The sequence below is a fragment of the Aptenodytes forsteri genome, unplaced genomic scaffold, assembly GCF_000699145.1.
Source record: "Aptenodytes forsteri isolate BGI_AS27 unplaced genomic scaffold, ASM69914v1 Scaffold2, whole genome shotgun sequence".
NCBI classification, from domain to species: Eukaryota; Metazoa; Chordata; class Aves; order Sphenisciformes; family Spheniscidae; genus Aptenodytes; species Aptenodytes forsteri.
Window position 1 is genome coordinate 7,830,427 of NW_008795695.1, and position 15,137 is coordinate 7,845,563.

General features: G+C 36.2%; 1 protein-coding gene across 1 annotated transcript in view; it reads left to right on the forward strand.

The window, feature by feature from the left end:
* The window catches only part of SON (SON DNA binding protein), a 41,832-nt gene that overhangs the window by 16,655 nt on the left and 10,040 nt on the right, over nt 1-15,137 (forward strand). Inside the window, exons 4-8 of the mRNA XM_009283074.1 lie at nt 562-722; nt 2,954-3,094; nt 4,915-5,103; nt 9,378-9,488; nt 9,887-10,003. Of these exons, the coding sequence (XP_009281349.1) occupies nt 562-722; nt 2,954-3,094; nt 4,915-5,103; nt 9,378-9,488; nt 9,887-10,003 (719 nt within the window). The remainder of the gene's footprint in view (nt 1-561; nt 723-2,953; nt 3,095-4,914; nt 5,104-9,377; nt 9,489-9,886; nt 10,004-15,137) is intronic.

Here is a 15,137-nt window from a genome sequence, read left to right on the forward strand (position 1 = left end):
GTGATAGGGCCACGTGCTTTTTCCCTTAATGAAGCAAAATACTGTTTTATTAACAGTTTTGCGTGTAATTGTAATTTACGCAAGTGCACATTTTATTCAGTGCTTATGTTTTTCTGTTGGCTGGTTGTAAGTAGCTTTCAGGCTACGTACTGGGGGACTTGCGGGGAATTCCTCAAGACCTTTGAATGCTTTTCAGACTTTGGAATTTATGCTGTGTAGAAATGACCCAGTATTTCCAAAACTAGAATGAATTGGTGAAGTAAAATAGGCATCAGAACTTCTGGGGATTGGAGGATTTTGAGTGCTGTAATTTGGACTCCCGTGCTTTGTGTTAAATTTGCAATTTCACCTGTCTGTTGGGTAGACCAAATTTAAAAAAGTCCGGAGCAACTAAATACAGTTTTTGTTATTTTCACAGAACACAAAAATGCACAGTGTGGGTAAAATCTTGTGTTTTCTCTTTGTACTTTGTTTAGTCTGCCAGAAATGCTTATTTATTACTAAAACAAGAACCTGTAAAAATAATAGTTTTTCTTTAAAAAAAAAATAAATTTTTTTTAGACAAGGCCCAGCTACTTGAAATAGCCAAAGCTAATGCAGCCGCCATGTGTGCTAAGTCTGGTGTTCCCTTACCACCAAGCCTGATGCCTTTGTTATCTCAAAAGAAAGACGACAAAGCCAATCAGAAGTCATCAAGAGATACACTAAAGGAGCTCACTGAGGTAAGCGAGAACAACAGTATCAAACCTGAAAATAAGCAAATTGGGGTTTTGTGACTTCTAGGCAAGCTGTCATCCTGTGTGCTTGGTTCCCCTGTAAGCTGGCTTGTGGTTTGAGCCCTTAATCTCTACACGTGGTGGGCTTTTTTTTTTTTTTTTTTTTTTTAAGTCATGAAAACAGGCTTTTTAATTCCATGGAAATGCATGAAATCCAATTCTTTCGCTTTTTTTTTGTTTTGATTCTGTACTAATTTTGTACAAATTGGTAGTTCTCCCTGCAGTCCTGCTAATAAAAACCAAAGCTTTCACTTCTAGTTTTTGGTTTTGGTGGTGTTAGCTAAGTTCTTACTTTTGTTAGTGACTTTCATAGTTATCTCTGGGTTAAAAATCTAGTGCCCACTTCACATAGTTCTATATATTTTAATATGCACTCTAAGATATTTTTAGAGAATTGTTGCAGTTCTATCACATTGCAGTTCAAGTCTGCATATGGGATGTTTTGGCTCTGATTGTGGGGAAAAAATTGCTAATTGTCCTTTTACTGTAGTAATGTCGCCTTGTTCAATTTGCTAATTTCCCGCAACTTTTTTTTTTCCCCAGAAACTAGAGAAAATTTGGAATGGAAAAAAAAAGTGCGCGCTTTTTTTTAATGCATCATCATTGTGACAGTTCTGAAATACCTGTTTATGGAAATAACATCTGAAATTAAGCAATGTCAAATTGCTGAAAAGTAATCTCTTAGTTGTGTGTGGGCTAGTGGAAGCAGAAGTACTTGTTAGTGAAAAAGCTGAGATTGTGCAGATACACGGTGCAGACATCTTAAGTGCTTCTTCATGCAACCTGACCAAGATCCAGTGTAGCTAGTGCTAATCTGGAAGCCCAAAACCTGCCCCTTCCTTGCCCTTTCCAACTGTGGGAATCTGTTGAATGATGTTCGTGTTCTGTTGAATCAAAATTGGCCACAGAAGCAGTCCAGGCCGTCGTCATATGGTAGTGTGCCCAAGTGGAGAACCCTTCCAGAGCCTGTTCAGCTTCTTGCAAAGCCAGCTGCATTGTCTTTCCTCTCTGCAATGTAACCTGCAAACTGGACAAACTGCTTCCAATTAGTTGGGAGCCAACTAATAACTATAGATAATACATTTTGTTGATTAGCTTTCCAAATAGTGCAGGCTTTTCCTGTTGCCTAAAGAACGTGCTTCGGTCATTGTTTGGAGGTGTCTTGGCACAGGAGAGTGTGGGAATCTTTTTTTATAAGGACTGATTAGAACAGTGCCATCAATGTGTCTTGATTTTTTTAGTGATGGAGCTGCCTGTTTGCTCCTTATATGCCAACAATCAGGTCATCAAACAGATGTGACTTAAAATGGTATGAACTTGAACTAGAATCAAATCAGATGATGGTTTCACTTTGCCGGTATTATTTCCTCAAATAGTATGTCCTCAAATGTCTTGTAAGTATACTTTTCATGAATGGGGATATAATAGAAGCATGACGCTAGACTACAATGTTTTCAAATGCATTTTGGACTAAGTTTTATAGTTGCTACTGGTAAACACTCAGTGCAGATAACCATGATCAGTAAAGAGTTTTTCATCATAAAATTCTAGCTTCTCTAGTCTTTTTTCTTTCTTTTTTTTTCCCCCTGGAGGTTCTCTTCTCATTTGACTGCAGTATCCCCATAGCACCTGTATGTTTTATACTCAACTTCTGTTGAATATCAAATGGGGATGTCTTCTGTACCTGGCCAGTGTCAAAATATTTTGGAAGAAATCTGAGATCTTTTGGAACCATTGCTTCTGACTAGGTCTCTGCATGGCCAGTGGAACTTAGAATTAGTAACCATTAATTCTTAGGTTTTCCTGATCAGATTGCAATATGCTAGTTATGTGGGATGCCAAACAACCAGTGAGTTCCTACTCTGGAATGTTTGCAGCCTTAGACACACATTCTGCAACTAGCACTGTGTAGCAAGTTTTACAGTATGCTGCTGAAATCTTATGTCTGTGAAATTATTTGCTGCATGAGTGCCTAGCAAACCTAGGTAGGTGTTTGATAATGTGTGTAAAATGTCAAAAGTACATATATTGATGACATTGCTGAATTTTCTCAGATTATACCTCCTGCTTTAGAAAAGAAAAACACTTTTTTGTAAAAATGTTCTTTTTGTATATTTTGGTTGAAAGTCCAGGTTTATTCAGAGCTGTCATGCCCTTTTTTTCTTTTTTTTTTTTAGAAATGCAAGAAGATTGCTCAAAGCACAGATGATGTGATAGTGAACAAACCTCATGTTTCTGATGAAGAGGAGGAAGAACGTCCTTTCTATAATCATCCTTTTAAGCTCAGTGAACCCAAACCTATTTTTTTCAATTTAAGTGTGAGTACTTCTTTAATTTTCAATATTTTAAATTGTGTTTATTTTCAAATAATGTAAGTTATTTTACATAAATCAAACGGGGATTGATAATCTTGGTGAAATTGCACTGGGATGCTGTTAAAAGTACTCTTGCTACAATAAGAAACTTATCTGCAGTCTATTAAATTGTGGTAGTTCTCATAATTGGATTGAATCTGTTTTATTTCATTAATGTCTTTGCAGCTTTTAAAACTTAAATAACATAAAGAAGATCAGTTTTACGTCACGTTTTTACTGCAAAAATATTAGTATGAATTTACAAACAACATTGGAATTAGGAAATGCTTTTGGAACAGCATTGTTTTTCTTTAAAAGACAAACAAAAAACCCCTAGCAAAATTCTAAAAGCATTTTGAGGTGTTCTAAATAAGATGTTGCCATCAGCTTTGTGCAGACTCCAAATCTTGTATGTCTGCTTCCTCAGTAGAACTCAAGTGCTCACTAAAGGAGAAAAAAGTTCTGTTAGTTTTGAGATTAGCCAATAGAGAAGTAAATGCTGTGTTAAGAATGAGGGTCACTAATGTTGCCTGTTACTAAGGGGGTCTAAATGTCCCCTTAAACCCCCTCCTTGGGGGACTGCTTTTGACTGTGTCAGAGCTTGTGTTGACACTTCCTGGGTATGAGCATGTTGGAAGGAGTAAAATGAGGGAGCGTTTCTTTAAATGCATCTGGGATTTGTATGCTTTGAAGCATGGATTAGAATTTGTCCAGATATATATTTTTTTTTTTTTTTAAACAGTTGTATCTTTAGGGGTTTTTTGTGCCCGTGAAAGTCTGCTCTGATTTTGCAGGGTATAAAGTAGTATAAAAGTATTAATATTCTAAGTGAAAACATAAATAGCATTTATCTTTTTATGTACAAATACGTACAGCTTGTGGCTTACACAAAATAAGCAGTAATACATATTTACATAAGATGTAAGGTAGAAATAGTTTTGTCCTTTATATTGTACCGTTAGAAAGCGGTACGACGAAACTCGGGAAACCTTGGGATTCCTTACAGACTCCAAAGAGGAATGTTCTTTAGTGGTTGTGGGCTGCTCTGCCTGTTTTCCACAGTTTTGACCCTTTTAGTATCATTCTTTCTGGATTCTAGCCTTACTACCATTCCCATCCATGTTCCTTTGACAGTAGGAGTTTACCCAATATTGTGAGCTGTCTGGGCTCTGTTTGCCTCTTAGAAGAGGAACCTGTCAGAGATTTCTGCGGACTCTTAATATATTAGCAATACTTCCTAAGGAAAACAAGCTCATAGACTTAATTTACTTTGAGATTCATGCTGCTATTAAAAAATAATCAAAAACGAGAAAACAAAATGTTGAAAACTGCTTTCTCTATGTATAGTAATGTAGAGCTTTTTATCATCATGTGGATATCACAGCCAATGTTTTTTGCTGCCCAGGATTTTTATTTTGGAGCTTTCCATTACAAAATGCATGTGTGGTGGATTAAGATTGTTCTCTTTATGATGGGGTGGAGGGAACGTAGGAGGTTAATTGTGAGAGTGAGGTTTTGCGTATTTTTGGCTGCTGAAGCTGATTTAAGCAATTTTTAGCTTCTAGCTATTTTGCCTTCTCCTATACTGCAATTTGTTGCTCACTTGTCTGTTTTTAGGGCTGTGCTAAAAAGTTTTGTTACAAAGGCCTTCTGATGTCAGTAAGAAGGATGACTGTTTTATGAAAACTTAATACCAAGTGTATGCAATAAATCGTTTCTCAGAGACATGCTGTGAGTATTGTGTGTTTTCAAGTTTTAACTTTTTCTAATTTTATTTCTTTAAGACTCCCAGCATAAAACCAGCACCACCACCACAACCAAAAAATCAGGTCAGCCTGTCAAAGGAATTTCCTGTTTCATCTGGGTCTCAACATAGGAAAAAAGAAGCAGATAGTGTCTATGGAGAATGGGTTCCAGTTGAAAAAGGCAAAGAAGAAAGCAAGGATGATGTTTTCCCCAAACCATCCATTGAGGTAAGGAAGGGAAGAAAAGCATATCATATAAGAAAACCAAAACCGTTACCTGGTCAATCTGGTATCAAATTGCAGTCTGTGAAAAAAAAGCGCTTACATAGGTAGTATCTAACACTTCAATAAGCTAATTATCTGAACTCCTGTGGTCTTCAAATTTGGTCGCCATGCTCACGTGGGCAATGATGAAAGCAACCTGTACCCATACTGTGTGCTTTTGTCAACTAGTGACGACTTTGTCTCAATATAATTTAAACTTTTGCTTGAAGATGAAAAGCAAGTTTCTTGTCCAGTTTCCTGCAGAGGTTAATACCCTAAGTTGAGACTTTCATAATTACAAATTTGATAATAATTAAAATTGTCCTACCAATCTTAGAGCAATAACATTGCATTGAAATGTAACCCATTAAAAATAGATTTGAAAGTAGTTTCTAAAAATGCCATTTCATCTGGATGTATCTACTAATTCTTTAGCTTTACAGTCACATTTTACATAGTTGTCTTCCATGTGGCCTTCCAAAGGAAAATCTACTTGTATGTATAATAAACTAAAAAAAAAAAAGGCAAATGCTTTTCCCCTTGAAACGTCTTCAAAAGGATATTTTGTGGGGTTTTTGTGATTAAATAAATATTTAAGGCAGATGAAAATGTTTTTTTCAAGTTGATGTTAACCTCACTCCATCTGAAGACTTGTTCTCATACCTTTTAAAGCAAATAAAAAAGCTTTGGCATCAATTTCTGAGGAAACAATCTTTCCACTTGGTGCATTTTGTTTTTTAAGAACTTTCTAAGATTGTACAATTCACTTCCTGAAGCACAGAAGCTATTTTCTTCTGTGTCTTTTACAGCACCAAAAGCACAGTGAATATAACTCATTCAACAGGCATTTTCACAGTATACCTCAGTTTGACAGTCAGGCACCCAGTTCATTGTTCCCTCAGCGTAGATGGTAACTGTTCGGTCTTTGTCATGAACCCCTAATAAGACAAACATTCTGAAGTGTTTGTGCAGAATGTCATTCCCAGTTACTAGCGTTGATGTAAAAAGTCCAGAGCATAGAAACATTGTATACTAACATTTGGCCCTGTTTTTACCAGGTGGTAAAAAGTCTTGTCCTTCAAATGGTTAATGATATGCTCATAGTTCAGGCAGGCTCTGTAGATGTCTGCATCCACGTTGCCAACGACGCTAGGCTTGTGTCTTTGACAAATTGGGTTAGCTAAGCGCTGATGGTTTGTGTACTGATTATGTAGAAAAGGCCTTAAAAATTGACATTGGAGTAAATATATTAAACATAACTTTCTTTCCTTTCTGTCACGTGTATCTTTATAAATGCTTGTAACAATGTTGTCTGTTTTTATATTTTGTAAATAAATATTTTTATTTGCATTTACCTTAACTTGGTTTGTGTTAAGGGTGATTTCAAGGGTCATTAGCTGACAGCAGAGCATACCATCCCCTTGGGTTTGGCAATCCTTAATTTTGAAACACAGGAATACTCTTGTAGTAGCAGAATCCCTGTGTGTTTCTCCAGGGAGTCTGAAGGGTAACAGTGCTTCTGCTTAATTTTTTAAATGCTTATGAGGATTCTTTGTGGATGAAATGGCTTCCTTTGAGCAAAATAAGCCAGATAAGCTCCCTTGCTGTTGGAGTAGGGTAGTGGGGGAGTGTGCTTGGATCCTCAGGAAGTTTGACATATAACTTACCTCCATTCATTGTTGCTAATTTGAAATCTGATTGTGACAATTCTGATGCAAGTCTATAATGACATTAAAAAATACGTAATTGGTTTTATTGTTATGTTTTTATTCAAGTCACAGAACTAGTTACGGAAATAAGCAGCCTGAAATGGCCCTGCTAATATATTATGAATTGTTTTAATAAAACATTTTTTGCTCTTCGTATAGTTGTTTGTGGTAGTAGGAGATAGAGGAAAAAGTCTTGGGTAATCTGAAGTATCAGCACGTCTCTAGAAGCCAGAGAAACCTATGAGAAACAAGCTATATTTGAAAGTCTGAAAGTATAGTGTTGAAATGTTGTATGTAAGTTTGCAGTATATGCAGCTGACTATTATGCAGAGAAGCTGTTGTGATCTAAAAATGTAGTAAAGCATTTGGTGTATTGGTGGACCTATGAAGTATGTCAAAAATGCCTGCTTTCTATTGTCAGCCTCTTCCTTCTTGCTTCAGTATTTGTGATTTGTGTGTGTGTGGAAAATGTTATTAAAGTCAGGATTGGAAAGGCAGAACTCTTATGGAGAATAGCATGCTGAACTTGAAACTGTTTTACTTGACTAAATAACAACTTTTCATACTTCAAGCAGAGATTTTTTTTTTTCAAGATCCAAAGCTGCCATCGAGTGTCTTGACATAATACAAAGCCATGATGGTCTCCAAAATGGTGACTGACCATGTGGGGAAAGTGTATGGGAATTCTAACTAACCAGGGTATCTACTAATAGGCCCCAGTCCGGTAAAGCACTAAAGTACACATGTATGTTTAAGTATGTGAGTGGTCCCAATGTGGTTTCAATGGACTACTTGCATGCCTATGTGTATTGCTGGATTGAAGCTTTTGGTGAGTAGAATAACTTTTATTTATCTCCTGAACCAGTTTCACAAACAAAACATTATAGAATTATTTTAAGTATATAAGGGGAACTTATTAACACAAGAAAGTGTATATTGTAAACAGGCATTCTTTTACATACGTGACTGTCATGCTAGGTGATTGTTAGAAAATCTTTTAATTATTCTTGTGCCTTGTTTATGATCTGTGTTTTTGTCAGCTGGGACAATAGCTAAACACTGAAGTCAGTTTCATAGACTCATAGGACTTCTGGGATTTTAAGTCTGTCTTGGTCAGTGCCAGATGTTTCAATAATGATCTTCCCAACAGAAATACTTTTTGTCCTAAATAGTAAAAAAAATCCCCCATCTTAAAATAAGATTTAATAGCCAGAGTAGAAAAATAATTACTCCATTTTATGCGATTGTAGACATTCGTGTCTGTCTCTTACTGTTTTTCAGTATTTACTGAATTATTGACCTGGTTCCTGCGACAGGGATTTTGTGGATTAACTGTATTTTTCTGTTCAGCAGAGTCAATTTTAAATTAGTTTCAGTTTCTTCTACTGGCCCTTTATTCTATTATAATGCGTGAGAGGCTAAGGTTATGGGATAGTGACTAACAAAAGATACAAGTCTTTTGTAATACAAACTAAAAAAAAATAAACCATCGACTTACTTTATATGCCACCTGCTGCTTTGATTATTGGGTTTCTTCTGTGCTTGAAGCAGTTCCAGCCCTTTCAGTCTCCTTCGCATGCTCATCTCCAAAGAAATTTCACTTGTTTCTGAGCACTGTTCTTTTTCTCCTTTCAAAATAGAATGAGCCATAAAATGCACATCATCTGAAGTTCAAGGCACAAGTAATTTTACGAAAGAGCTGTATACTAGCCATACTTTGTTACATCATTATATCCCCAAATGGTTTGGATTTCCCTCTTGATTGCTTTGCACATAGAGTAGAGGTTTGCATTGATCTTCTTCATTTGCTCCATATTTTTACCCAAATGATCCTGACTAGTATGTGTGAGGTAGTTTCAAATTTATTTTTCTTTAAATTTTATTCTAGTTCATCAGCACAGATCTAAATAATCCTTTCCAAAATAGTCAAGTTTATGAGCTAGCAGTCTGGTTTTACTTTCATGCAAGTCTGTTTTAGGCTGAAGATTAAGATTTAAAACACTAAAGCCAAGTTCATGGAACACATGTGATTCTTGCTGTAATTTTTTTATACATATAACTTGAAGTTTTAGTGTGACTTAATAGTAGGGTGCTCGTGTGAACAGCTCTGTATGAAGGCTTTTTTTTTTTTATTTTCTTAGCTAAATTACATTTAATTCTGTTGGTTAATAAGATTCCATTGAACAATAATACGTTTTGCTATTTAAGTATTATACACCAGAACTTTTTGTGACCAAAATAGTTCTCTGAAAAGAGTTCTTTTGATATTTTCTATGTACAGGTGATATTAAATTATCAGGGTGTTATACTTCAGATTTTGTACTTGTTTAGGAAAGCCCATATTGTATATACTTAACAAGTAGTCCCAGGATTTTTTTTCACGTTGCCTATTTATATATCAAACCAGCTATTCAATGTGTAAAACAACTTTGTAGTATTTGTAGTATTTATTCTACAACAGCTTTTCCCAGATCAAATGGATGTTATTGTGGTCTGATGTATTTTTAAAAATAATCTTTTTCTTCCTAGGGCGTGGACATAACTACAGCTATGAATGATCGAGCAGTGGCTCAGAAAAGGCTTAATGAAAACACGTTTGATTTAGAGGCCATGTGCATGTTAAATCGTGCACAGGAACAGGTATGTTGCACTTTTTCATCAGTATTTTGATGAACTAAAAGAAAGTAAATGTTTACCCTTCATACCAGCTGATTTTTCTTATGTATTTAAGTACAGGTTTTTGGAAGCCCAGTTTATGGGCACATGTTTAAAAATTCTGCCTTTATTTTGCACTTCATAACACTGATTTTGAGGATAAGCAAACCATGAACCTTGAACTTGCTAGACTTTGAGCTCAGGCTTTAGGGTTAACATCGAAAGATGCTCAGCTTTTTGGAGCGTCTGCTTACAAATAAGTGTTAATGAACACAGCACGAAACATACGTGAGGTATCATTATGCAAATTATGGAGAAGAGAATTGCAAAGGAAAAATGTGCAAATTTTTATTTTGGTCTTATATTTGATTTTTATTTTGTAGATTGACGCCTGGGCTCAATCAAACTCCATACCTGGCCAGTTCACAGGAAGTACTGGAGCACAGATACTGTCCTCAGATGAGCTGACCAACAGTGGTCCCCAAGCATGGATTAGAAAGGTACAAGTTATGCAGACATACTTGTCTAACTATCACATTTTAAATAGCAGTGGAAGTATCGGAAAATGCAAAAAATGTGTCTTAAAATCCTATGGTAATGCATGTGTCAAATACAACAGGTTGAGTTAAATTGTTGTCTTTGATCAATTTAGATACTTGCTGCTGCTGTCTCAATTTTCTTGTGCATTAAGGTGTTGCTCATGGCATAGAGTACTTCAATAAGGTGTGCGTCTGGTATTTAAGTCAGATTGGTTCATATATACTGTTACCTTACACTGAAATGACATTCATGATATTGGTATGGTTGCAGTGGTAGGTCCATCACTACTTTTATGGGATTGGGACAGATCAGGCAAGGTTTGATCCTGATGTTATTGAAGTCAGTGATGTTTTGGCATCAACTTCAGTGAACCAAGTCCCAAACTGCCATTTTGTTTGACTTGGTTTTATCTGATTGCTACTTTGCCTCTATTTGTATCACCAGGGTTTTCTGGGAGCCAGAGATTTGGAGTATTAAACCAGGAGTTGCAGTTGGGTTAATAAGTTTAATGTCATCCTACAGTGAAATAGTTACCTCTTGCTGCAGAGTAATACTGGCTTATTTTTGGGGTGTGGTGTGTCATACATACATGCGTTTTATAAGTTTAATAATTCATGCTTCATCTTTGAAAATGAATACTGAACTGGTTCTCTTTCAAGAAGTAGAACTGAGGAATTCAAGCAATATCCACTTTTCAGGCAAAAAGAATAATGAGTTACGGCGGTCAGTCTTTCAAGTAATGTAGTTGAGTATATGCTGTATCTGCTTATCCTTCCAGAACGCAGTGTTAAGACAACCCTCAAAACTGGTAGGTTAGATTTAAGGCTTAGGTAGAATTTTCCAGGAAACTTGGTGTAAACTGAACACAAAAGTCTGGAATTATAACATCCTAAAAATAGAAATATTTTTGCGAAGATTCACTAACTTGTTTTTCCACTTTTTATATAGCCAAGCAATACAGAGAGCCAGGCAATGCAGAGATCCAAGTTACTTGCTAGATGGGAATCTTTTGGGCTCTTCTCAGTAATAATACAGAGTGTAGATGATAAAGTCTTATTTTGACAATTATTAACTTTGGAGATTGTAACAAAATGTTGACTTTGATTACAAGAATTGTCCCTGGCAGAGGAACTTAGAAATATAAAGCACTCAGCAGGGATGTATTGGTGAGAAAAGGAGAGCTTTTCTACCACGAGGCTTATGAAAGAGATCAGCAAGCCTAGGAGGGCTCTCCCTTTCTGCATACCTTGAGTGGGTTCCCAAGGCAACGGAAAGGGAGCATCTCTGATCATCTCTTTCCCAAGCCTCCTCTTCTCATCCCTTTTTCATTCCTTGAGGTTCTTTGGTGGTCTTCTGTGCCTTACAGTAACAGGAGTGTCTGCTACCAAAAATTAAGTGGAGAAGGCAAGTGTGTTTTCCCTCTGTCTTTTAACTTCACTCTGTGATCTATTTTAAAAGAAAAACAACAAAAAAACCCCAGAATGCTTTATAAGGAGAAAATGAGAGAAGATTGGTCTCTGGCTTGTGGACATGACTGCTGTGAGGAGCAGAAGCATATTGGAACATTTTGTTGAATCTAGAAATAAAAGTGAGCCGGCAGAAGCACTTCTGTCTCTCCCATAGCTGTAAAAATGTAGTGGTTTGCAGTAGTAGGCGTCCTCCCTAGCAAGCATCATGTGGTTTGTCGGAAAGGAGGCTGCTACTGGAAACAAGAAGAGTTGTTGGGTGAAGAAGATGAGGACACAGTCCTCTTTCCTGCTCTGGCATTCCTCAGCTTGACTTCTTTTGCTCTTTCCAGGTTCCATATTCACACGCACATTGCCATCAAACTCATGAGATGACAAGTAGTTACAGTCATGCGCCCTCTACAAAATGCATTAGGGGCTACACAAGACTCGCCCTGTGTTTTTTAGGAATGGTGGGGCCTGTGAAAGCCTTCACAAAACTTAGGTTTGATCAACTTAATGTGGAGTCACATCCGGTGGTTAGAGAACAATTTCACAGAAAAAAGTGAAGTAGGGATAATGGGTTATGAATGCATGTTATCTTTCTCAGTGACATGAATGCAAACCAACCATGAAATGCAAAGTACAGGTTGTATTTTACTTAGGCACTTGAAGTTGTGTGACTTAGTTCCTGTTAATTATGCAATGTAGCACTGAGAAGTCAGACTTGTACTCCCTTTTTTGTCTTAAGAAAATGCATTTTAACATTAAAAAAAACCAACCTAGTATTTTTTAATTTTTCACCTGATAGTAGGGCTGTGGAGTTTCTTGGAGTATGTTGTGTGTGTAAATTAATGCACGTTTCTGACTGAAGATGATGTTTACTGAAGGCATTTTGCTTGGGAGATTGCCATAAGCGGACTTGTGGACGTGCACTGTTTAGCAGAAACAGCCCATGTCAGCTAGTTATTTGTGTATCATTAAACAAAGAATTAGAACATGTGCAGACATTGTGCTTGACAGAGATAATCACAAAACTAGGTAGATGTAACAAAACAGAAGAGCGGTGTCAGGAGGGGAGAAATATTAAAGTACTTGGGGAACTTGTTTGATAAGCACTGTCTTCACTTTGCATTTCTTGGATTTCAGCTTTTTTTTTTGTACTTTTAAAATGACTCTGGAGAGGTAATATGTACTCAAACCAAAATATGCCTGCAATTTCAATTTTATCTCAATAAAGTTTTGAGGGAATTAGTTACTGAAGTGGTTAACGTGGCATACTTCAATGATTGACATACCAATTAGAAGTATGGTTTATTTTTCTAAGTAATGTGCTAATTCATTATGTTCATGCATAGGGTTCTGAGCAGTATTCATAAAGGAATAATATGTTGTTAGGTTTCTTGTATCTTTAAACAGATTTATGAACAATATTATCTTTTTCTTTTGAAAAGTGGTTTCTGTTTCAGTTTATCATCATTGGTGTAATCAGTTCACAAATTTGACTGACTTGTTCTGGAAGGTTGCTTCTTTTTTTTTCTTTCCTCTTTTCTTACAAATACACTATGCTGCTGAGTAAATGTCATATCAGAGGAAGTGGTCAAATATTTTTTTCAAAGCAAATTCTGTTGAGGTCTACTTACTCAGACTTTCCCAGACTCACCACTTGTTTCTGGATTTACCAGCTTAATTCTATAGCCTAAACTGGCTCTCCAAACCCAGGTTTTTGCAACATTTTACATGCACAGGGTAGTGCTTGGGATCTATTTCATTCAGTTGTGCTAAAGCATGGCACACAGTTTTACGATGGCCGTTAGAATGCTTTGCTTTGTGTAGCAAGTTCTGAAAAGTTAAAGTGTTCCTTCCATTCTTCCACAGTCATAGCAGATGAGTAAAACTCACAGTAACGATGGAGGTAAAACTAAGTCTTGTGATTGTCACTTGTACAAGGACTACTGACCTTCTAACAAGGCCACTTATCAAAATACTTGTATTCCTGTTGCCTTATATGACACAATGAGCTTTCTCCTTGGAAATGAAGGCCACATGGCAAGGCAAATAACTAAAATATGTTAGTTATATTGGACTGGCTCCCTGTTCATTCCTCAAAATGTTTTTTTTCCAGCTAGCTTCAGCTTCCTTTCTACTGACTATATGCAAAAGCTGTGAGCAGAAATCCTGAAGCTGATGGTGAGCCTAGTTTTTGTAAGGCATTTGATGGGGTTCTGCAGAAAGGTATTCTTCCTCTTGTATTGGGGAAGGAATGTGGCTGCTGCTAAAAGTGCCAGTTTATTTAATGGAAAATTCAGCTACTTTGCAAAAGTTTTGACAAAGATAGATGCTTGTTCCTGGTACTTGACTCAGAGAGATTCTTTGGAGTTAGTCTTAAAGTAATCTTTAAGACAGCCCATTGTGCTATAGCTGAAACTGTCCACCTAGTGCCTTTAAGGCTTTGTTGTCTTTTGCTTAATAAATTATTGCTTAAAAGAAATAAACCTTCCTTCTGACAGAACTTATGCTTTAGTGCCGTGTCAGCATTGTGAGAAGGAATGGGTATTTTCTTTTCTGAGAGCAGAAATTGGTGATGTATTTTAAGATCCCTCAAATAATTACGGCTTTAATATTTTGGATGTTGCAGGTGCTGTTTTATAGATTGTTCAGTTCAATGCTGTATGCTATCCTTTTCAGAAAGAGCTGTTGCAGTTAAACAACGATGACTGTCCAACTTATATTGTGTTTCAGCAAAAAACCCCTGTAAAACCATCTTTCAGGTGTGATTTTTTTTGTGTTTGCTTGTTTAAGCTCTTAAATGCTAATTCAGGCATTCATGTCCCCCACAATTTGTTGCCCTAACGTAGCTTTAAAAGAGCAGTAGTTTTAATTAAAATTACTAAAAAACCCTCTTAAGTGATCAGGTTTTACTATGTAGCCTTCTTTTTAAAGAAAAAGTGTTGACACAAGAATGTGGCTCATTAGTTGTCTCCATCTGCTGGCAGAATGGAAGTGTGCTTTATTTGGCTGACCTTTCATGGAATTTAGAGATCAAAAGATGAGAAAAATGATATTAAATTTTCATGCTGACTTAGTTAAATTGAGATTAGTGAATGAAAGAGAACAATTATTTTGTAAATAGTTAGTTAATTCTGACAACAGTAACCAAATACTTAGAAACCTGGGGTTTTATTGTATTACATACTCTTCAATTTGATATCCTTATGGGCCAGATCTGCAAGGGTACATAGCTGCTAAATAGTTTTGTCAGATTTGGCCTTTTATGAATTTTAAAACTGAAAAGAAATGTATAACTTGCTTCTCTGCCTATGTTAATGTTTCTACTATTTTACGTTTTCAAATGTAATTACAAACACAGCACTAGTTTTTACCCATACTCTATTAAATCATGGGCTGAGTGAAGTTGTCTGTCATTAAATTATTAAAAAAAAATAGTTAAAGAGAATATAATTGTACATAATTGTATATAATCTCTAGGTGACACTAGAGATTTATATTCAGTTTATTATTTAAAAAAAACCCCAAAACAGAAAGAAGAACTTTTTCCCCTGCTGCAGGCCGCCTTTGCTTCTTCAGTAAACTGAATCAAAGTAGGCTTCTCCTGGCTCCTGTCATATTGGTACCAGAATGACTTCAT